Source organism: Bufo bufo, chromosome 3, assembly GCF_905171765.1.
Source record: "Bufo bufo chromosome 3, aBufBuf1.1, whole genome shotgun sequence".
Classification (NCBI taxonomy): Eukaryota; Metazoa; Chordata; class Amphibia; order Anura; family Bufonidae; genus Bufo; species Bufo bufo.
The window spans coordinates 131,508,519-131,533,789 of NC_053391.1; the positions used below are offsets into that span (position 1 = coordinate 131,508,519).

General features: G+C 44.8%; 1 protein-coding gene across 2 annotated transcripts in view; it reads right to left on the minus strand.

Annotated features, from left to right (window-relative positions):
- Positions 1–2,829: 2,829 nt before the first annotated feature.
- The window catches only part of TRIM50 (tripartite motif containing 50), a 36,134-nt gene continuing 13,692 nt past the window's right edge, over positions 2,830–25,271 (minus strand). The window contains exons 3-6 of one of the 2 annotated variants that reach the window (XM_040423590.1): positions 18,442–18,672; positions 15,144–15,166; positions 14,941–15,065; positions 2,830–3,431 (exon numbers count right to left, since the gene is read on the minus strand). In XM_040423590.1, coding sequence (XP_040279524.1) covers positions 2,866–3,431; positions 14,941–15,065; positions 15,144–15,166; positions 18,442–18,672 — 945 coding nt within the window. In that variant the 3' untranslated portion in view covers positions 2,830–2,865. Of the gene's footprint in view, positions 3,432–14,940; positions 15,066–15,143; positions 15,167–18,066; positions 18,097–18,441; positions 18,673–25,271 lie in introns of both variants that reach the window. The other variant, XM_040423591.1, reaches the window with a different exon arrangement.

Genomic DNA, 25,271 nt, shown 5'->3' on the forward strand with positions numbered 1-25,271 from the left:
GATCAGCTCCGGTGAGGCAGTGGAGCAGCTTACCAAGCACAGCGCCGTCTATTTAAATGATCAGCGGGGGTGCCAGGAGTCGGATCCCCGACTATCTCCTATTAGTGACCTATACTGAGGGTAAATCACAGAAAAAGATAAACACATCCTGCACAATATGATAAATAAATATGCGGATGTCCCTGGCTACATTTATGAAAAAAATCACAAAAAAAAGAGATAATAATGCAACAAAATAGATGCAAGCATTATATATGGACTAAGCCCTCACTCTGATGCAATAAAATCTGAGACTCTTAGCCAATATATTTTAATCAGTATATCAAAATATATCAATATAGTGACAGAAATGCAGATTTCAGTGGTGTGTCACTCATGAGCTAATATTAAGTGGTTGCTGAGAACCTGCATCACAATCATTGCAGCTCAGGCCTTGAAAAGAGTCAAAACTACTTGAGAAGAGTCCTGGTTATTCCTAATCTCCTGCTCTCTCGCCCATCTGCTGATGATTGGCAGTTCTCTCCTAGAGAGAAAGGGAGAAAACTTGGTAGAAGACTGTCAGTCATCAGCAGGGAGAGCAGGAATTCATGAATAACCATGACTCTTCTCAGGTGTCCAGGACTCTTTTCCAGGCCCAGTCTGCAATGATTGTGATGTTGGTTCTCGGCAACCACTTACTTTTTACTTATAAATGACAGACCGCTGAAATCAGCTCACCTGTCTCTACTTTATTCTGCCATTAGTATGGGCAGCATAAAGTTGATGACAGGTTCCCTTTAACATAAATTTGTAGAGTTAGATTTTAATATACTTCTTCCTGTACAAGCCCTAATATTCGGAATGCAATACAGTTGCAAAAAAAGTATGTGAACCGTTTGGAATGATATGGGTTTCTGCACAAATTGGTCATAAAATGTGATCTGATCTTCTTCTAAGTCACAGCAATAGACAATCACAGTCTGCTTAAACTAATAGCACACAAAGAATTAAATGTTACCATGTTTTTATTGAACACACCATGTAAACATTCACAGTGCAGGTGGAAAAAGGTATTTGAACCCTTAGACTAATGACATCTCCAAGAGCTAATTGGAGTGAGGTGTCAGCCAACTGGAGTCCAATCAATGAGATGAGATTTGAGGTGTTGGTTACAGCTGCCCTGCCCTATAAAAAAAACATACACCAGTTCTGGGTTTGCTTTTCACAAGAAGCATTGCCTGATGTGAATGATGCCTCGCACAAAAGAGCTCTCAGAAGACCTATGATTAAGAATTGTTGACTTGCATAAAGCTGGAAACGGTTATAAAAGTATCTCCAAAAGCCTTGCTGTTCATCAATCCACGGTAAGACAAATTGTCTATAAATGGAGGAAGTTCAGCACTGCTGCTACTCTTCCTAGGACTGGCCTTCCTGTAAAGATGACTGCAAGAGCACAGCGCAGACTGCTCAATGAGATGAAGAAGAATCCTAGAGTGTCAGCTAAAGACTTACAAAAGAATGGATTTCATGGGAGGATACCACAGAGGAAGCCACTGCTGTCAAAAAAAACCCATTGCTGCACGGTTACAGTTTGCACAAGAGCACCTGGATGTTCCACAGCAGTACTGGCAAAATATTCTGTGGACAGATGAAACCAAAGTTGAGTTTGGAAGAAACACACAACACTATGTGTGGAGAAAAAGAGGCACAGCACACCAACATCAAAACTTCATCCCAACTGTGAAGTATGGTGGTGGGGGCATCATGGTTTGGGGCTGCTTTACTGCGTCAGGGCCTGGACGGATTGCTATCATCGAAGGAAAAATGAATTCCCAAGTTTATCAAGACATTTTGCAGAACTTAAAGAGGACCTTTCACCAGAATAAAGTATCTAAACTGACTATACAGACGTGTAGAGCGGCGCCCAGGGATCCCCCTGCACTTACTGTTATCCCCGGGCGCCGCTACGTTCTCCGGTTATAGCCTCCGGTATATTCATAGTTAGGCTCCACCCAGTGGAACCTGCAGCGGTCTCCTTCTCCTATGCTGTAGCGCTGGCCAATCGCAGCGCTCAGCTCATAGCCTGGCTATGAGCTGAGCGCTGCGATTGGCCAGCGCTACAGCATAGGAGAAAGAGACGCCGGCAGGTTCCACTGGGTGGAGCCTAACTATGAATATACCGGAGGCTATAACCGGAGAACGGAGCGGCGCCGGGGATAACAGTAAGTGCAGGGGGATCCCTGGGCAGCCGCTCTACACGTCTGTATAGTCAGTTTAGATACTTTATTCTGGTGAAAGGTCTTCTTTAAGGCCATCTGTCCACCAGCTGAAGCTCAACAGAAGATGGATGTTGCAACAGGACAACGACCCAAAGCATAGAAGTAAATCAACAACAGAATGGCTTAAACAGAAGAAAATGCGCCTTCTAGAGTGGCCCAGTCAGAGTCCTGAACTCAACCTGATTGAGATGCTGTGGCATGACCTCAAGAAAGCGATTCACACCAGATATCCCAAGAATATTGCTGAACTGAAACAGTTCTGTAAAGAGGAATGGTCAAGAATTGCTCCTGACCGTTGTGCACGTCTGATCTGAAACTACAGGAAACGTTTGGTTGAAGTTATTGCTGCTAAAGGAGGTTCAACCAGTTATTAAATCCAAGGGTTCACATACTTTTTCCACCTGCACTGTGAATGCTTACATGGTGTGTTCAATAAAAACATGGTAACATTTAATTCTTTGTGTGTTATTAGTTTAAACAGACTGTGATTGTCTATTGTTGTGACTTAGATCAGATCACATTTTATGACCAATTTGTTCAGAAATCCATATCATTCCAAAGGGTTCACATACTTTTTCTTGCAACTGTAGGTGAACTGTTAACACAATCATGGAGCTTTGATGGCTGCTGACATAGGCAGTATCAGAGGTTGAGGATTGGTTCCCCTCTCTTGCCAGCAAACATCCAGAACAGGGTAAAGCTTTCCGTGGAATTCGGCACGAAATGTATATAGAGGTATCAGTTCATCCGGGCTGTCTGCATTATAAAATGTAAGCTCCCCTTTCTCATAATTTAAGAAAATGCCAATGCGCTGCGGACGGGTTTGGATGGGCAGATAGACACTGGGAGATGTGAAGGCTTCGTAATAACGTCCTTCTTTAAAGCCAATGAGCCATGCTCCTGCTTCTGGCGATCGAATCATCTTTCCTTTACGGCTTACTGTGCCCTTCACCACGCCGATTCTCCACTTCTGTTTGGCGCCAACGATTACTTCCCAGTAATGCTTGCCTGTGGAAAAGCCACGGGTTGCCAGCACACAGCTGCTGTTTTCAAAGCCCTCTGGATTGCTGCCACGACGGCCAGCGAGTGACTTGCACTGCACCACGGTATCTCCTCTGGACAGCTCCAGAAGTGGATGCGCTGTGAGGGGGTCTAGTTTCAGAACCTCTGGAGCTACAGAAAGAACAGAAGGTAAGCAGATTGTTAAAAATACATATAGTATAAGATTTTTCTGGAAGTTCATAAAATACCTTAAATGCGTTATCTCATGATTATTGTAAAAAATGAAAATCAGACATCATATAGTACATATACACTGCTCAAAAAAATAAAGGGAACACAAAAATAACATCCTAGATCTGAATTAATTAAATATTCTTCTGAAATACTTTGTTCTTTACATAGTTGAATGTGCTGACAACAAAATCACACAAAAATTAAAAATGGAAATCAAATTTTTCAACCCATGGAGGTCTGGATTTGGAGTCACACTCAAAATTAAAGTGGAAAAACACACTACAGGCTGATCCAACTTTGATGTAATGTCCTTAAAACAAGTCAAAATGAGGCTCAGTAGTGTGTGTGGCCTCCACTTGCCTGTATGACCTCCCTACAACGCCTGTGCATGGCTCTTGATGAGGTGGCGGACGGTCTCCTGAGGGATCTCCTCCCAGACCTGGACTAAAGCATCTGCCAACTCCTGGACAGTCTGTGGTGCAACGTGACGTTGGTGGATAGAGCGAGACATGATGTCCCAGATGTGCTCAATTGGATTCAGGTCTGGGGAACGGGCGGGCCAGTCCATAGCATCAATGCCTTCGTCTTGCAGGAACTGCTGACACACTCCAGCCACATGAGGTCTAGCATTGTCTTGCATTAGGAGGAACCCAGGGCCAACCGCACCAGCATATGGTCTCACAAGGGGTCTGAGGATCTCATCTCGGTACCTAATGGCAGTCAGGCTACCTCTGGCAGGCACATGGAGGGCTGTGCGGCCCTCCAAAGAAATGCCACCCCACACCATTACTTACCCAATGCCAAACCGGTCATGCTGGAGGATGTTGCAGGCAGCAGAACGTTCTCCACGGCGTCTCCAGACTCTGTCACGTTTGTCACATGTGCTCAGTGTGAACCTGCTTTCATCTGTGAAGAGCACAGGGCGCCAGTGGCGAATTTGCCAATCTTGGTGTTCTCTGGCAAATGCCAAACGTCCTGCACGGTGTTGGGCTGTAAGCACAACCCCCACCTGTGGACGCCGGGCCCTCATATCACCCTCATGGAGTCTGTTTCTGACCGTTTGAGCAGACACATGCACATTTGTGGTTTGCTGGAGGTCATTTTGCAGGGCTCTGGCAGTGCTCCTCCTGTTCCTCCTTGCACAAAGGCGGAGGTAGCGGTCTTGCTGCTGGGTTGTTGCCCTCCTACGGCCTCCTCCACGTCTCCTGATGTACTGGCCTGTCTCCTGGTAGCGCCTCCATGCTCTGGACACTACGCTGACAGACACAGCAAACCTTCTTGCCACAGCTCGCATTGATGTGCCATCCTGGATAAGCTGCACTACCTGAGCCACTTGTGTGGGTTGTAGACTCCGTCTCATGCTACCACTAGAGTGAAAGCACCGCCAGCATTCAAAAGTGACCAAAACATCAGCCAGGAAGCATAGGAACTGAGAAGTGGTCTGTGGTTACCACCTGCAGAACCACTCCTTTATTGGGGGTGTCTTGCTAATTGCCTATAATTTCCACCTGTTGTCTATCCCATTTGCACAACAGCATGTGAAATTGATTGTCACTCAGTGTTGCTTCCTAAGTGGACAGTTTGATTTCACAGAAGTGTGATTGACTTGGAGTTATATTGTGTTGTTTAACCACTTCAGCCCCCAGTGCTTAAACACCCTGAAAGACCAGGCCACTTTTTACACTTCTGACCTACACTACTTTCACCATTTATTGCTCGGTCATGCAACTTACCACCCAAATGAATTTTACCTCCTTTTCTTCTCACTAATAGAGCTTTCATTTGGTGGTATTTCTTTGCTGCTGACATTTTTACTTTTTTTGTTATTAATCGAAATTTAACGATTTTTTTGCAAAAAAATGACATTTTTCACTTTCAGTTGTCAAATTTTGCAAAAAAAAACTACATCCATATATAAATTTTGCTCTAAATGTATTGTTCTACATGTCTTTGATAAAAAAAAAATGTTTGGGTAAAAAAAAAATGGTTTGGGTAAAAGTTATAGCGTTTACAAACTATGGTACAAAAATGTGAATTTCCGCTTTTTGAAGCAGCTCTGACTTTCTGAGCACCTGTCATGTTTCCTGAGGTTCTACAATGCCCAGACAGTACAAACACCCCACAAATGACCCCATTTCGGAAAGTACACACCCTAAGGTATTCGCTGATGGGCATAGTGAGTTCATAGAACTTTTTATTTTTTGTCACAAGTTAGCGGAAAATGATGATTTTTTTTTTTGATTTTTTTTTCTTACAAAGTCTCATATTCCACTAACTTGTGACAAAAAATAAAAAGTTCTATGAACTCACTATGCCCATCAGCGAATACCTTGGGGTCTCTTCTTTCCAAAATGGGGTCACTTGTGGGGTAGTTATACTGCCCTGGCATTCTAGGGGCCCAAATGTGTGGTAAGGAGTTTGAAATCAAATTCTGTAAAAAATGACCTGTGAAATCCGAAAGGTGCTCTTTGGAATATGGGCCCCTTTGCCCACCTAGGCTGCAAAAAAGTGTCACACATCTGGTATCTCCGTACTCAGGAGAAGGTGGGGAATGTGTTTTGGGGTGTCATTTTACATATACCCATGCTGGGTGAGAGAAATATCTTGGCAAAAGACAACTTTTCCCATTTTTTTATACAAAGTTGGCATTTGACCAAGATATTTATCTCACCCAGCATGGGTATATGTAAAAAGACACCCCAAAACACATTCCCCAACTTCTCCTGAGTACGGAGATATCAGATGTGTGACACTTTTTTGCAGCCTAGGTGGGCAAAGGGGCCCATATTCCAAAGAGCACCTTTCGGATTTCACAGGTCATTTTTTACAGAATTTGATTTCAAACTCCTTACTACACATTTGGGCCCCTAGAATGCCAGGGCAGTATAACTACCCCACAAGTGACCCCATTTTGGAAAGAAGACACCCCAAGGTATTCCGTGAGGGGCATGGCGAGTTCCTAGAATTTTTTATTTTTTGTCACAAGTTAGTGGAAAATGATGATTTTTTTTTTTTTTTTTCCATACAAAGTCTCATATTCCACTAACTTGTGACAAAAAATAAAAACTTCCATGAACTCACTATGCCCATCAGCGAATACCTTGGGGTCTCTTCTTTCCAAAATGGGGTCACTTGTGGGGTAGTTATACTGCCCTGGCATTCTAGGGGCCCAAATGTGTGGTAAGGAGTTTGAAATCAAATTCTGTAAAAAATGACCTGTGAAATCCGAAAGGTGCTCTTTTGAAAGTGGGCCCCTTTGCCCACCTAGGCTGCAAAAAAGTGTCACACATCTGGTATCTCCGTACTCAGGAGAAGTTGAGGAATGTGTTTTGGGGTGTCTTTTTACATATACCCATGCTGGGTGAGATAAATATCTTGGTCAAATGCCAACTTTGTATAAAAAAATGGGAAAAGTTGTCTTTTGCCAAGATATTTCTCTCACCCAGCATGGGTATATGTAAAATGACACCCCAAAACACATTCCACACCTTCTCCTGAGTACGGAGATACCAGATGTGTGACACTTTTTTGCAGCCTAGGTGGGCAAAGGGGCCCATATTCCAAAGAGCACCTTTCGGATTTCACAGGTCATTTTTTACAGAATTTGATTTCAAACTCCTTACCACACATTTGGGCCCCTAGAATGCCAGGGCAGTATAACTACCCCACAAGTGACCCCATTTTGGAAAGAAGAGACCCCAAGGTATTCGCTGATGGGCATAGTGAGTTCATGGAAGTTTTTATTTTTTTTCACAAGTTAGTGGAATATGAGACTTTGTATGAAAAAAATCATCATTTTCCACTAACTTGTGACAAAAAATAAAAAATTCTAGGAACTTGCCATGCCCCTCACGGAATACCTTAGGGTGTCTTCTTTCCAAAATGGGGTCACTTGTGGGGTAGTTATACTGCCCTGGCATTTTCCAGGGGCCCTAATGTGTGGTAAGTAGGTAAATGACCTGTGAAATCCGAAAGGTGCTCTTTGGAATGTGGGCCCCTTTGCCCACCTAGGCTGCAAAAAAGTGTCACACATCTGGTATCTCCGTACTCAGGAGAAGGTGGGGAATGTGTTTTGTGGTGTCATTTTACATATACCCATGCTGGGTGAGAGAAATATCTTGGCAAAAGACAACTTTTCCCATTTTTTTATACAAAGTTGGCATTTGACCAAGATATTTATCTCACCCAGCATGGGTATATGTAAAAAGACACCCCAAAACACATTCCTAAACTTCTCCTGAGTACGGAGATACCAGATGTGTGACACTTTTTTGCAGCCTAGGTGGGCAAAGGGGCCCAAATTCCTTTTAGGAGGGCATTTTTAGACATTTGGATACCAGACTTCTTCTCACGCTTTGGGGCCCCTAAAATGCCAGGGCAGTATAAATACCCCACATGTGACCCCATTTTGGAAAGAAGACACCCCAAGGTATTCAATGAGGGGCATGGCGAGTTCATTGAAAAAAAATAATTTTGGCACAAGTTAGCGGAAATTGATTTTTTGATTTTGTTCTCACAAAGTCTCCCTTTCCGCTAACTTGGGACAAAAATTTCAATCTTTCATGGACTCAATATGCCCCTCAGCGAATACCTTGGGGTGTCTTCTTTCCAAAATGGTGTTATTTGTGGGGTGTTTGTACTGCCCTGGCATTTGAGGGTCTCCGCAATCATTACATGTATGCCCAGCATTAGGAGTTTCTGCTATTCTCCTTATATTGAGCATACGGGTAATGAGATTTTTTTTTTCCGTTCAGCCTCTGGGCTGAAAGAAAAAAATGAACGGCACAGATTTCTTCATTCGCATCGATCAATGTGGATGAAAAAATCTCTGCCAAAAAAAGAAAAAGGAGGGGAAAGGCGTCTGCCAGGACATAGGAGCTCCGCCCAACATCCATACCCACTTCAGCTCGTATGCCCTGGCAAACCAGATTTCTCCATTCACATCAATCGATGTGGATGAATAAATCATTGCCGGGATTTTTTTTTTTATATATACAAAGTGTTTGCCAAAGTATATGAACACCGCCACCTCCTCAGCTCATATGCCTCGGCAAACGTATCTTTTACTGCAGAGGAGAAATCTCGTCTTGCAGCGCCGCATACACCGACTTGCGTGTAATCTGACAGCAGCGCAATGCTTCTGTCCGAATGCACATCAGTGCTGCAGCTAGTCGATCGGTTGGTCCACCTGAAAGGTAAAAAAAACAAAACAAAAAAGAAAAAACCAGGCCGCAAAGCAATAACTTTATTAACTGTTGAACAGAACATAGAAACTTTTTTTAAACTTTTTTAACTGAACGTTTAACTTTTTTACTTACCGGTATTTTTTTTTTTGTTTAGTTTTTTTTACCTTTATAGAACAAACCTCTCCTTCCCCATGGGACAATGTGCAAAGCGCAAATCGCCCAAAGATGTGGCGAAGTACGTTATGCACTTTATCCCAGGTGAAAGGAGAGGTTTGCAGCAGCTGTGAGTGAATGGGCCCTAATAGCCCTGTGTGCCTGTCCTGTGAGATGCAATCCCTATGCTAGGTGTACCTGTGTGTGGTACTTCCGGAAACACTCTCCATAGCATAGGGCAGGGTGGTCAGCACAGTCAGGACAGAAATAGCGGGTGTCACGCCTTATTCCACTCCTGCTACAGACACGACATCTTTTTCGGGGTGACGGTTGGGTTGAGGTACCAGGAACGACACTGGGGAAATGTCGCTCGTGTAGACGGCTAACTACACTGGTGGATGGGGCCACGGAACCTCCTGGGTAAAGGAGGTTCTCGATGATCTCTTCCTGGAATTTGAGGAAGGATCCTGTTCTCCCAGCCTTACTGTAGAGAACAAAACTATTGTACAGCGCCAATTGAATCAAATATACAGACACCTTCTTATACCAGCGTCTGGTTCTGCGGGAAACTAAATACGGAGACAACATCTGGTCATTGAAGTCCACCCCTCCCATGAGCGCATTATAGTCGTGGACACAGAGGGGCTTTTCAATGACACGGGTTGCTCGCTCAATTTGGATTGTCGTGTCTGCGTGAATGGAGGAGAGCATGTAAACGTCACGCTTGTCTCTCCATTTCACCGCGAGCAGTTCTTCGTTACACAAGGCAGCCCTCTTCCCCCTTGCAAGACGGGTGGTTACAAGCCGTTGGGGGAAGCCCACGCGACTAGTTCGCGCGGTGCCACAGGCGCAAATCCGTTCTAGAAACAAATGCCTAAAGAGGGCCACACTTGTGTAGAAATTGTCCACATAAAGATGGTACCCCTTGCCGAATAAGGGTGACACCAAGTCCCAGACTGTCTTCCCACTGCTCCCCAGGTAGTCAGGGCAACCGACCGGCTCCAGGGTCTGATCTTTTCCCTCATAGATCCGAAATTTGTGGGTATAGCCTGTGGCCCTTTCACAGAGCTTATACAATTTGACCCCATACCGGGCACGCTTGCTTGGGATGTATTGTTTGAAGCCAAGGCGCCCGGTAAAATGTATTAGGGACTCGTCTACGCAGATGTTTTGCTCAGGGGTATACAAATCCGCAAATTTCAGGTTGAAATGGTCTATGAGGGGCCGAATTTTGTGGAGCCGGTCAAAAGCAGGATGGCCTCTGGGACGGGAGGTGGTGTTGTCGCTAAAATGCAGAAAACGGAGGATGGTCTCAAATCGTGTCCTGGACATAGCAGCAGAGAACATGGGCATGTGATGAATTGGGTGCGTTGACCAATATGACCGCAATTCATGCTTTTTTGTCAGGCCCATGTTGAGGGGAAGGCCCAAAAAAATTTTAAGTTCGGAAACTTGGACTGGTTTCCACCGGAAAGGCTGGGCATAATAGCTTCCCGGGTTTGCGGTTATAAATTGTGTGGCATACTGGTTGGTCTCTGCCACGACTAAGTCCAAGAGCTCCGCAGTCAAGAACAGCTCAAAAAATCCCAGGACCGAACCGATTTGAGCCGTCTCAACCCGAACTCCAGACTGGGCGGTGAAAGGGGGAACTACTGGTGCGGCTGAAGTTGGTGACTGCCAATCAGGATTTGCCAGCACCTCAGGGACTCTAGGGGCTCTACGGGCCTGTCTGTGCGGTGGCTGCGACGGGGTAACTAGTGCACGTGCCACCGTACCAGCTTCAACTGCCCTTCTGGTGCTCGCTACTTCACCAGGTTGTACGGCAGTGCTGGTACTAGGTCCAGGAAGGGCTGCGCTGCTGGTGTATGCCTCACCACGTGATCCGGCAGCGACAGCCCCACTCTGCTGCTCTTGAAGCGGATCCTGCGTAACCTGTGGTCTAGCGACATGGGGCCGGGTACGCCTGGTGCTGCCAGGGACCTCCACCTCCTCGTCCGAACTTTGGGTCAGAGAGCCACTGCTTTCCACAGGTTCATATTCTGACCCGCTAGATTCGTCAGATGAGGGTTCCCACTCCTCATCCGACTGGGTCAGAATCCTGTAGGCCTCTTCAGAAGAATACCCCCTGTTTGACATCTTGGACTACTAAATTTAGGGGTATTCCCTGAGACTACCCAAGAAAAAAAGCAAACCTGTCTTACAAAGGGGAGGCTAGCGAAGTACCGGAGGCTGCTGCGGTTGATAAAAAATATCAAAACTGATTTTTTTATCGCCGCAGTGCGTGTAAAATGAATGTGCAGTGATCAAAAAATATATATTTTTTGTCACTGCGGTGGGGCGGGCGTGGGTGAACGCACGTGTGGGCGACCGATCAGGCCTGATCGGGCAAACACTGCGTTTTGGGTGGAGGGCGACCTAAGGTGACACTAATACTATTATAGATCTGACCGTGATCAGTTTTGATCACTTACAGATACTATAAAAGTACAAATGCTGATTAGCGATACGCTAAACAGCGAATAAAAGTGACTGCGGTGCGGTGGGGTGGGCGCTAACTGACGCTAACTACCTAACCAAGGGGCCTAAACTATCCCTAAAACCTAACAGCCAATACCAGTGAAAAAAAAAAAGTGACAGTTTACACTGATCACTTTTTTTCCTTTCACTAGTGATTGACAGGGGCGATCAAAGGGGTGATCAAAGGGTTAATTGGGGTGCAGGGGGGTGATCTGGGGCTAAGGTGTAGTGTTTGGTGTACTCACAGTTCAGTCTGCTCCTGTGCTGGATCCAACCGACGAAAAGGACCAGCACAGGAGCAGACAAGCCATATAACAGATCATATTTACTAATATGATCTGTTATATGACTTGTGATTGGATTTTTTGAAAATCGCCAGCCTGCCAGCCAATGATCGTTGCTGGCAGGCTGGTGACGAAATACTTCTTTTAATTTTGCCGGCCCGCGATGCGCATGCGCGGGTCGGCTTTGAGCGAAATCTCGCGTCTCGCGAGATGACGCGTATATGCGTGACTCTGCGCAGCGCTGCCACCTCCGGAACGCAATCCTGCGTTAGGCGGTCCGGAGGTGGTTAAGTGTTCCCTTTATTTTTTTGAGCAGTGTATATTCCTGTATCTCTCATGGACCCAGAGATCTCCCTATTCAATTGTTCTGGTAGATTTGTTTCAAGCTGGCAGCTCAAGGGGTATGTCCTTTCTGCTGTAGCTTTCTCCCTATCACAGCTCAGGAGGCAGTTGAAGGATGGAACTGAGCATGTGCGGCTTTCTCAGTGAGGTGGACAGAGAAATAAAAAGATCAAACAGCAGGTGGCGCTATACATAAGGATTTCATTGAATAACTCAGTGGCAATACTACAATTTTAATGACATGCATTTACAAAAGTATTCAGATCCAGGTGCTGGTTTGAAAACTATAGAATATTTTTTTGTGGCACAGCCTCTTTAAAGGGAACCTATTGACAAGAAAGGCTTTGAACATGAGATGCCTTAGAGCAGAGATGAGCAACCTCCAGCCCTCTTAACTACAACATCCATCATGCATACTTGCTATCAGCCTACAGCAGGGCAGGGTGGGTGTTGTAGTTTTACAACAGCTGGAAGGCCGCAGGTTGAGCGTCCCTGCTCTGTGCCATCACATGACTGTGTTTTGTACCGTGGCTTCACTGTGGTTGCTATTCCTGTGGTGGGATATGACTATTTGCACTATCCATGTTTAAAGGGGTTCTACAGTTTGTTTTAACTGATGATCTATCCTCTGGATAGATCATCAGCATCTGATCGGCGGGGGTCCGACACCCGGGACCCCCGCTGATCAGCTGTTTGAGAAGGCCTTCTCACTGCCTCGGCGGGGCTAAGCTCCATTCAAGTGAACAGAACTTAGCCCCGCCCAGGCCAGTGATACTAGTCGTGACGTCACTGGGCCAGTGGTAAACAGTGAGAAGGCCGCGGTGCTGCTGGATCGCCGCTGCCTTCTCCAACAGCTAATCGGCGGGGGTCCCGGGTGTCGGACCCCCGCCGATCAGATGCTGCTGATCTATCCAGAGGATAGATGATCAGTTAAAACAAACTGTAGAACCCCTTTAAGTCATAACTGTGCAGTGACACCACTGTGTGCATTTACCTTCAGCAGTCGACATGTCTAGCTTAACAGCATGTGATGGAATTCTTAAGAAAATTGGCCCTTGTAAAAAGTACTGTTGGGGGGTGCGATTTGTGGTCAACAAAACTTGAACTTTCATTAAAAGCTAAGCACACTTTCTCAACCAATTTTCATTGGCCCAACACTCTTCTTCTAGCTGCCAGCAGCTGGACACTGGGATTTTTTGCTTTACAAAGTAAAACAGTAGTTTTTCCCACAAAAACAATATTTCATGTATGCAGCTCCAGTAACGACCTATGCACCGCCATAGTTACAGTCTACAAGTGAACCTGTGTTGCTTCATTTTTATTATTTTTTTCCCTTTAAATGCTGATAGTGGGGGAACAGAGGGGAATGCCATTTGGGCAGATCCCTACCAATGTTAGTTATGATGTATAGCAAAAATAGTGTGGCACCGTGTTAGCCACAAAAATCAATGTGATGTAATGTGTTATACATTAAAAAAGACAAATGTATTATAGCAGTGATACTTTATTGGCTAACCAAAAGGCTTTCAGAGCACAGAGACTCCTCATCAGGTGCTATACAGGTAATTCACTTGTATTCATTCATAGATTTGTATGCTGCCTGATGAAGGAGCCTCTGTGCTCTGAAGCTTGCAAACAGATTATTTTTTTTGGTTAGCCAAACAAGTTATCACTGCTCTAATACATTTGTCTTTTTTAACGCAAAAACTCCTTTAAAGAAGCACTCACACAAAACATTTTGTTCTCTGGCTCATTAAAAATGTCCATGAGTGTAGTGAATGTAATCTGTATACCAGTGGCTATGTTTGTGAGTTATCCACCTCATTCTGGTCCTCAGCTTTGTCATGTGACCAACTCTGACTCTTCAACATGTATGGACAGGAAGTCAGTTTCTCTGTTCATGTCTATAAGAAACTCCATGTGAGTCACATAGGAATGATAGGAGAAACTTCCTGTCAACATGGCAGACACTGTGTCCAGGGGTGGACTGGGAACTTAAAGTGGCCCTGGAAAAAAAAACTAAAAGTGGCCTTATGTTGTAGGTGGGTCCACAGACAGAAGGTTGGGCAACAGAAGTAGGGAGGGCCAGCAATACTATAGTCCAGCACAAAATGCTGCCACATCAGAACCAAATACGGCTATTCAATTGTATCACTGTCCTGAGGATGGCAATACAGTTGAATTCATGAGGGGACCTAGGGCTCCCATACAGGTGCCTAAGGACCTGATGCTCCTACCATTAATTAATACTGAGCACATCAGATTGTTATGTACCTGCAGGCAGCAATGAAGAGTGCTCTGGCGGCCCCCTGTCCATCAGCCCACCAGGATATTTCCCTGTAGGGTCTATGGCTAGTCCGCCCCTAGCTGTGTCAGTTGGAGAGTCAGAGTGTCAGTCATATGGTGTCAGTGCTCAGTAGATTACTCACTACAGCCACAGGGGAAAAAAGATTACCTTCACTACAGATAACATCTTGTACCTTTCTAACAGGCCAGAGAATAACATTTTTGTGTGGGGGCTTCTTTAAAGAGCCTTTCCAGGATTTTTATACTAATTACCTATCCTCAGGATAGGTTATTAGTATCTGATCGATGGTGGTCCGACCCCCGCTGATCAGCTGTTTCAGGTACCGGAGCTCCAGTGAGCGTCGTGGCCTTCTCATAGCTGTTCCTAGGCCATGTGACGACACGTTCATCGGTCACGTGGCCGAGGCGCAGCTCAGCCCCACTAAAGTGAATGGGGCTGAGCATGAATACCAAGCACAGCCGCTATACAATGTACGACGCTGTGCTTGGTGAGCAAGAAGAAGGCTGCAGTGGTCCCCGGTGTCGGACCCCCACCGATCAGATACTGATAACCTTTCCTGAGGATGGGTCATTGTTATCAAAATCCTGGAAAACCCCTTTAATTGTAATAGAATATTCATTTCTTGTAGATTATTCAATGTACTTGAAGATCCCTACTAGGCAGAATCCGACGGTGCAGGCGCTTCCAGACTGTCAGTTTAATGTCATCTTGTCGGAATCCAGGCTTAAAGGACACGGCACTATAAGAAGTGTCGGCACAGCGAGGGAGCGGGGGCTGACAACTGCGAGAGAAAAATATAACTTTACTTTAATAGTCACTTGCTTCATGTTAAAAAGTTCCAGGTAATTGTATTACTCACATGGATGTCACTGTGGCATAGTTCTGTCAACAGAAACAAAAGTAGTTACAAGATATTTAAAAAAGAAGCAAATAGTTATTTATCAGCATAACAATCACTATTATCACTGACTGTCAGCTACAATCAGTATGGGGCCTCCATGGGACATGTCCCCATCTATACAGAACATGTACATGTTAGCTTTTCATTTCATTGGAATCTGTCATGGCACACAGGGCATAACATCAAGAAGGTCTAATAGCAAGGCTTCTTTGCAACAGGGCAAACAGCATGAACCTTTTTACGAAATTCCCTGCTTACATGCTCTGCAGTGTGAACATGAGTGTGAATGAACACATAGATCAGAACACCCGAGGATCCCTCCCATCTCTCTTCTTCTAGCTGCCAGCAGCTGGACACTGGGATTTTTTGCTTTACAAAGTAAAACAGTAGTTTTTCCCACAAAAGCCATTATTTATCTAGTGCATTATTATCTGGCAACATTAACCTCTTTATCTCTAAGGCTACTTTCACACTAGCGTTTTAGTTTTCTGGTATTGAGATCCGTCATAGGGGCTCAATACCGGAAAAAAACGCTTTAGTTTTGTCCCCATTCATTGTCAATGGGGACAAAACTGAACAGAATGCTCTAATATGCATTTCGTTCCGTTTAGTTGCGTTCCCATACTGGAGAGCAAACCGCAACAAGTTGTAGTTTGCTTTCCGTCCTGGGATGTGGAGCAAGATTGATCCGGCATTACCCCCAATGCAAGTCAATGGGGGCGGATCAGTGACACAATCTGACACAATAGAAAACAGATCCGTCCCCCATTGACTTTCAATGGAGTTCATGACGGATCCGTCTTGGCGATGTTAAAGATAATACAGCCGGATACGTTCATAACGGATGCAGATGGTTGTATTATCAGTAACGGAAGTGTTTTTGCTGAACCCTGCCGGATCCAGGAAAAACTCTAGTGTGAAAGTAGCCTAAGGATACTTTCACACTAGTGTTTTGGCTTTCCGTTTGTGAGATCCGTTCAGGGCTCTCACAAGCCGTCCAAAATGGATCAGTTTTGCCCTAATGCATTCTGAATGGAAAAGCATCCGCTCAGAATGCATCAGTTTGCCTCCGTTCAGTCACCATTTCGCTCCGGAGGCAGACACCTGCAGTGTTTTGCTGTCCGCCTGACAAAGCGGAGCCAAACGGATCCGTCCTGACACACAATGTAAGTCAATAGGGACGGATCCGTTTTCTCATTGACTTTCAATGGTGTTCAAGAGGGATCCGTCATGGCTATAGAAGACATAATACAACCGGATCCGTTCATGACGGATGCATGCAGTCGTATTATTGTAACAGAAGCATTTTTGCAGATCCACGACGGACCCGCAAAAAACACTAGTGTGAAAGTAGCCTAAGCCATTTTTCATCAATTTCTACGGTAGTTTATTGGATTAAATGACCACTAGGGGGCAGTGGAAAGCAGTAGTAAGTATGAGTAACTTCTAATGGAGAAAATACATTATTACTGTAAAGTACACCACAAAGCCACAGAAAGCTACCCATACACCAGGGACGGAACTGCGGGGCTACGGGCCTGGCTGTAAGGCCTGGGCTTTACCTGCCTGTACACACACAGGAATTTTACAAATATGCTACTTTCACATCAGCGGTTTTCCTTTCCAGTATTAAGATCTGTCATTTATTGTCAATGGGGACAAAACTGAACAGAATGGAAAAAAACAGGATGCATTCTGTTCCGTTTGGTTGCATTACCATCCCATCACGGGGTGCGGAGCAAGACGGATCCGGCATGAAACACAATGTAAGTCAATGGTGCCGGATCCGTTTTTTTGAACACATAACAGATGCAGCCAGTTGTATTATCATGACGCAAGTGTTTTTGCTGAACCCTGCCGGATCCAGCAAAAACGCTAGTGTGAAAGTAGACTAAAAATCTATGTATGGTGGATTTTGGGAAGGGGTAAAAACATGTTCTTAGAGATGTTTTTTTTATAGGTACTGCTTGTAAAAGCAAAGCCCTGTAAGACATGTGATTTTCAAAAGCAAAATGTGAATACGATTTCTGTAATTCTCATTTAGGCTACTTTTCACACTAGCGTTTTTTGCGGATCCGTCATGGATCTGCAAAAACGCTTCAGTTAGAATAATACAACCATATGCATCCGTCATGAACGGATCCGGTTGTATTATGTCTTCTATAGCCATGACGGATCCCTCTTGAACACCTTTGAAAGTCAATGAGTGACGGATCCGTTTTCTATTGTGTCAGAGAAAACGGATACGTCCCCATTGACTTACATTGTGTGCCAGGACGGATCCGTTTGTCTCCGCTTTGTCAGGCGGACAGCAAAATGCTCCAGGCAGCGTTTTGGTGTCCGTCTCCAGAGCGGTGACTGATCAGAGGCAAACTGATGCATTCTGAGCGGATCCTTTTCCATTCAGAATGCATTAGGGCAAAACTGATCTGTTTTGGACCGCTTGTGAGAGCCCTGAATGGATCTCACAAACGGAAAGCCAAAACGCCAGTGTGAAAGTAGTCTTACATTTATGTAAGGTTTGGATTTTTTGTGATACACAGAGAAAAAAAAACTCCCAGGCTGTGAGCTGTGCGCTGCGATTGGCCAGCGCTGCAGCCTAGGAGAAGGAGACGCCCACAGGACAAGGGAAGACCCGCCTACTATAACTTAAGAAGCAAAGGTACCGGAGCCTATAACGGGAGAACGGAGCGGCGCCCGGGGATAATAGTAAGTGCAGTGAGATCCCCGGGCGCCGCTCTATATGGCCGCATACTCGGTTCTTATAGTTTATACAGGTGAAAGGTCCTCTTTAAAACTTAGGCTAGGTGTACATATATCAGTTTTGTAGAGGAGGGGGGGTTTCTGGTGCCGGACACAACTGATATATGTGTATGTGCACTTCAGGTCCGGCATCTGTAGCCTGATAGCGCTGGACTGCAAAATGTAGAATACAGGGTTTTTCTGTCTGGTGTATTTGGCATCGCAACAAATGCGCCAGAGGAATATGAACATTCCCAGGGAAAACTATGGGATAAGTTCTAGCTTTAGTTTCCCTCTGACATTTTCTGCACCACCCCGGAGGGAAACGGGGCCGGATAGCCAGACATATGTGAAGAAGTGGTTACAGCAAGACACAGAATCCCCAATGTGGCCATTGACATCAGTGAGAAAACCAGTGCAATTGCGATACCATGATACTTCAGGGTTTTGGTAGTTGTGCGGGTCCTTCGTCTTTCTACCCTGTAATACACAGACCTGAAGGGCAATGTCTCACCTGGATGAAATGCAAGTGATTCTCATTTCCCAGGTTCTCCAGTTGCTTCTCTTTGTCTTGTACAATGCTCAGAATCTCATTTCTTTGCTGTAACTGGATCTCAATGGAATTGATGAGTTCTGTAGCTTTTGTGGATACCAGCTTGACAAAATGGGCCTCTTCTTCCGCAATGTATCGCTGGAGCTCACGGAATTCCTTGCAGATTAATCGCTGAAACACGTCTGATTCATTCTGCAAAGAAAGACAGCACTCGTTATTCTGTAGGCACTGTATGTGATTGCCATTATCATGTAGATTTGTTGCTCCATGGGCCCAACTTGATCACTCAGCAACTCTGCCGTTGAACTGGTGTAAAGTAAAAAAAAAAAAATAATAATGTCTTAGTTGCCCATAACAACCGATCAGATTCCACCTTTCATTTTTCAAAGGAGCTCTGACTATGGTCTGAGTGGCTGACTATAAATTTTATTTTGTAGAGGATAATTTCTGTTTTTGGAAGAAAGCAGCCATGTTTTTATGGACAACCTCTTTAACCCCTTAATATCAAGCCATTTATATTGATGACCTATTATCAGAATAGGTCATCAAAAACAGATCGGCGGGGGTCCGGCTACTGGCACCCTCGCCAATCAGCTGTTTGACCAGGAGGTGGCACTTCCTCGTCATTACATGTATTGTCTTGTCTTTAGTGGTGGCGTAGTGTAATTAGAAGCACTTGATTCATTCAAGAGAATGGAGTGAGTGCTTAAACTGCACTTCCGAAACAAAGTGCAGTGTGATGAAGAGGAAGCCTCGCTCCTCTTCAAACAGCTGATCGGCAGGGGTGCCGGGTGTTAGACCCCTGCTGATCAGATATTGATGACCTATACCGACGATAGGTCATCAATATAAATGGTGTCGGACCCTCACCGATCAGATACTGATGACCTATCCACAGTTATAACATTTTGGAAAACCCTTTTAATGACCAGCCACATTTTTTCCATTTAGGGGGAAAAGTTTAAATTATAGTGTAATTTATGATTTTTTTGTTATGGAAATATAGAAAAAAAGCAATTATTGGAGTTTTTTTTGGTTATTTTATAAGCTGTTCATGTTTCACAATAAATAACCTTATAAATGATTTTTTCAAGTTATTACGGTCACATGAATACCTAAGGCTACTTTCACACTGCTGTTTCAGGGTCCGCCTGTGAGATCCGTTTCAAGGCTGAATGGATGGGGATCCATTCAGAATGCATCAGTTTGGCTCCGTTCCGCCTCCATTCCGCTCTAGAGGCGGACACCAAAACGCTGCTTGCAGCGTTTTGGTGTCCGCCTGGCGGTGCGGAGCCAAACGGATCCGTCTTGACTTACAATGTAAGTCAATGGGGACGGATCCGTTCACATTGACACAATATTGGTGCAATTGTAAACTGATCCGTCCCCCATTGACTTTCAATGTAAAGTCAGGACGGATCCGTTTGACTTAGGCCCCTTTCACACGGGCGAGTATTCCGCGCGGATGCCATGCGTGAGGTGAACGCATTGCACCCGCACTGAATACCGACCCATTCATTTCTATGGGGCTGTTCACATGAGCGGTGATTTTCACGCATGCTCTATATTCTGCGTTTTTCATGCAACGCAGGCCCCATAGAAGTAAATGGGGCTGCGTGAAAATCGCAAGCATCCGCAAGCAAGTGCGGATGCGGTGCGATTTTCACGCACGGTTGCTAGGAGAGGATCGGGATGGAGACCTGATCATTATTATTTTCCCTTCTAACATGGTTATAAGGGAAAATAATAGCATTCTGAATACAGAATGCATAGCAAAACACCGCTGAAGGGGTTAAAAAAATAAATAAATAATAATTTAACTCACCTTAGTCCACCTTTGGTGACGTCACTCCGGTCATCACATGATCCATCACATGATCTTTTACCATGGTGATGGATCATGTGATGACCGGAGTGACATCACCAAAGGTCCTTCACCTGTAATGAATGCTCACCACAGGTCCTGTTCAGCAAAGGAGACAGAAGGAGATGCCGGACTACGCGATCAAGTGGACTAAGGTGAGTTAAATTATTATTATTATTTTTTTTACCCCTCCAGCGCTAGTTTACTATGCAGTCTGTATTCAGAACTGATGTTATAACTATGTTATAAGGGGAAATAATACAATCTACAGAACACCGATCCCAAGCCCGAACTTCTGTGAAGAAGTTCGGGTTTGGGTACCAAACATGCGCGATTTTTCTCACGCAAGTGCAAAATGCATTACAATGTTTTGCACTCGCACGGAAAAATTGCGGGTGTTCCCGCAACGCACCCGCACATTTTCCCGCAACGCCCGTGTGAACCCAGCCTTACACCTAGAATTTTTTTGACTAAGTTATGCAGACGGATCCGTACTGAACGGATACCATCGTTTACATTTATAGGTGCGGATCCGTCTGTGCAGATACCAGACGGATCCGCACCTAACGCAGGTATGAAAGTAGCCTAATATGTGAAGTTTTTTTTAATGTGTGCACAATAAAATGTGTTTAATACCAAATAACATTTTTAATTTCCATTTTTTTCACAGATTTTTGACATTTTTTATTATACTATTTCTAAAAAAAAAAATTTTAATACCATCATGGAATTACTATTTTTATAACTTTATTTCACACATAATTGGGGAGATTTATTAAACTGGTCTAAAGGAACACTGGTTTAGTTGCTCATAGCAACCAATCAGATTCCACCTTTCATTTTCCAAAGGAGCTGTGAAAAATGAAAGGTGGGATCTGATTGTTGCTACAGGCAACTAAGCCAGTTCTACTTTACAACAGTTTTGATAAATCTACCCCAATGTATCAGCATACTCTATGCTAATACATTATGCTCTGTGGGGGGTCATTTACTAACAATTCTATGCTTCTATTTGGCATCAATTTGTTACACTATTCCTATTTTGCAACTTCTTATATGCCCGTGCGACAATATTTGTCACATGCGCATTTTTACGCCACTTTCAAGGAGCGTAAAATTAGGGCTAATTTACAACTTTTAGGCTAGAAAAAATTAGGCACATCTTCTGGCAGCAACGCCGGCGTAAAAGAAAAAGATAGTCGAAAAATGAAGGTCTTAAAGGGCTTCTGTCACCCCACTAAAGTGATTTTTTTTTTTTGGGCTAGTTAAATTAGTTATATAGCGATATCTGAAAATATAATAGTGTTCCTTACTTTGATCCAGCAGTTTAGTCAAAAAACGAAGTTTTATCATATGCAAATTCGGTCTCTACCAGCAAGTAGGGCGTCTACTTGCTGGTAGCTGCTGCAGAAATCCGCCCCCTCCTCTTGTTGATTGACAGGGCCAGCCGGGATCTCCTCCTCCGGCCAGCCCTGTCGGCATTTCAAAAATCGCGCGCCCGTGTTGAATCTGCGCAGGCGCTCTGAGATGAGGAGGCTCGTCTCCTCAGAGCTCCCTCAGTGCGCCTGCGCCGATGACATCATCGAAATAGAAGACGTCATCGGCGCAGGCGCACTGAGGGAGTTCTGAGGAGACGAGCCTCCTCATCTCAGAGCGCCTGCGCAGATTCAACACGGGCGCGCGATTTTTGAAATGCCGACAGGGCTGGCCGGAGGAGGAGGAGATCCCGGCTGGCCCTGTCAATCAACAAGAGGAGGGGGCGGATTTCTGCAGCAGCTACCAGCAAGTAGACGCCCTACTTGCTGGTAGAGACCGAATTTGCATATGATAAAACTTCGTTTTTTGACTAAACTGCTGGATCAAAGTAAGGAACACTATTATATTTTCAGATATCGCTATATAACTAATTTAACTAGCCCAAAAAAAAAAAATCCCTTTAGTGGGGTGACAGAAACCCTTTAAGGCTCATGCACACGACCGTGTGCCGGCCGGGCGCATATTTCGGGTCCACAAAATGCAGTGCCAGAATGTCTGGGGCCCGTATCACGGATGTGGACCCATTCACTTGAACGGGTCCGCAATCCGGAAGGTCGGTGCGGAACGCACCGCAAAAAAGTAGTGAATGGGTCCGCAATCCACATGCGGCGGCCCCACAGTCGGTGACCCTACATTGCGGACTGCAATTTGCGGTCCACAGCACGGGCCCGGCTGGCAAAAGGTCATGTGCATGAGCCCTTAAAAGGGTTTTCCAGGACATTTATACTGATGACCTATCCTCTGGATAGGACATCAGTATCTGATCGGTGGGGGTCCAAAACCCGTTACCCCTGCCGATCAGCTGTTTTGAGAAGGCAGCGGAGCTCCTGTGAGTGCCACTGCCTTCTCGCAGCTTACCAAGCACAGTACCGTACATTATATAGCGATTTTGCATGGTATCGCACTCAGCCCCATTCACCTCAATCCTGAGGATAGGTCAGTCAGCATGAAAATCTTGGAAAACCCCTTTAATAAATGACCCCTTGTTTCTCTATGACACAGGCTGTTGTTAGGACATCACAAGCCTGAGACCTCTTTCACACGACCGCTTTTTTTTTCCCGTTTACGGCCCGTTTTTTTTTGTTCCGTATTTGGAACCATTCATTTCAATGGTTCCGCAAAAAAAATGGAATGTACTCCGTATGCATTTCGTTTCCGTTCCGTTGAAAGATAGAACATGTCCTATTATTGCCCGCAAATCATGTTCCGTGGCTCCATTCAAGTCAATGGGTCATTGAAAAAAAACGGAACACATACGGAAATGCATCCGTATGTCTTCCGTATCCCTTCCGTTTTTGCGGAACTATCTATTGAAAATTTTATGCCCAGCCCAATTGTTTCTATGTAATTACTCTATACTGTATATGCCATACGGAAGAACGGAAACGGAAACACAACGGAAACAAAAAACAGAACAACGGATCTGTGAAAAACGTACCGCAAAACACTGAAAAAGCCATACGGTTGTGTGAAAGAGGCCTAACAGCAAGCCTACTGCACAGACAGCCCTGGGGGAAACCCAGTGACCTTATTGTAAGAGGGTGTCCCCTTTGATCACCCCAAAGTATGTATGACAGCAGCAATCAAAAGGTTAACAGCCAACCTGAGTTGTGAAGCAGAGGCCTGCATTAGGAATCCTAGCTATTAGTAACTTTTCGTTCTTAGTGCAGGAGTGCTCTGAGAGTTGTTAAACCCCCTTCAATAGGCCTCATTCACATGCCAGTGAATCATGGACGTGTGCTGTACGTGTTCTCCACAGACAGCACATGTACCTATTCATGTTAATATGTGTATTCACACATCCGTGTTTTAGCACAGTCCGTGGTTTTAACACGGAAGCATGCTCTATTTTGTCTGTTCACGGATCCATTACGCCCATTATAGTCTATGGATCCATGAAAAACATGGATGCCATCAGTGTTTCATCCACGTTTCACAGACCATTAGGAGGAGATGCCATGAAAATTTATTTTGAGCTGTACAGTGTTCGTGAAACACGGAGAGCAAAAAACAGACACACGGATCCTTGAAGGACATCTTCACTGATCATCTTATCACAGATTACATCATGGGCAAGGACAATTCTTTATAGCGACACCGACAGATGTCGTGGCAGACTGAGGCCATGCATCGTCGGACCTATAAATCTGACCTAAATGGTGCATAATCACACATATGAATAGACTATAATGTGTCAGTTGTGCAGTCCGGGTGCTGCATTTACTACACTTGCACAGCATCCGGGCGTGAACATCGCCCAAAAATTATGAGCTGTCGGTTACCAATCCTCTGAAGCCTTGTAGAGAAAATTGTATTACATCATGCCAACCAGAGTTTGTTATACAAAAGTAGTAAAGCTGTATATGATACAATCACCCGGCAGGATAGTAACAAAGTGGTGTTAAACTGCTGGAAAATATATCGACATTTCCTTAAAATCTATATACAGGATGAGAGAAATAAGTCTCTGCAACCTTGAAATGTCCCTGGAAATTAGGGAAAGTTGGCAACCATGTAAAGTTTCAAAGTCATCTGGGAGAGATTATTCTAAGTGAGTTCCTATGTAAATAATCAGTGTATTACCCTCTGTCACTGCAGGTGTGTGTACCACACCCCTAGAATTGTACCAGTACCTCTCTCCGCCTGCTAATCTCAGTCACATGTTGCGCTCTCCCATGGTGGTGTTGTTTGGGTCTTGGAAATACCTTAAAGGGAACCTGTCACCGGGATTTTGTGTATAGAGCTGAGGACATGGGTTGCTAGATGGCCACTAGCACATCTGCAATACCCAGTCCCCATAGCTCTGTGTGCTTTTATTGTGTAAAAAAAGTGATTTGATACATATGCAAATTAACATAAAAGAGTCATATCTTACTTGTGTGACCAGAGAAGAGTCATATTTTCAAGCTCTGACTCATCTCAGGTTCATTTGCATATCTATCAAATCATTTTTTTTCCACAATAAAAGCACACAGAGCTATGGGGACTGGGTATTGCGGATGTGCTAGTGGCCATCTAGCAACCCATGTCCTCAGCTCTATACATCAAATCCCGGTGACAGGTTCCCTTTAACTCAGATATAAGACAGTGGGGGTCATTTACAAAGAACTGCGTTTTATGCCGGTCTTTGATTTCCTCTAGCCGCTGCCACAGGATGCACCTCATTAATGACGAGGTGTGCGCCTCGTCATAAATTAAGCACACCTCCGGCAGCTATAAGGCCAGACACACATGAGCGAGTTCAGCATGTGAAACTCGCAGCGTGTGTCAGTGTGAGGTCCCGTTCAGACCTCGCTCCTCTGACAGGATTGCACAGCATTAGGCCTCATGCCCATGACCGTTGTGTGCATCCGTGGCCGTTGTTCCATTTTCCGTGATTTTCTGCGGACCC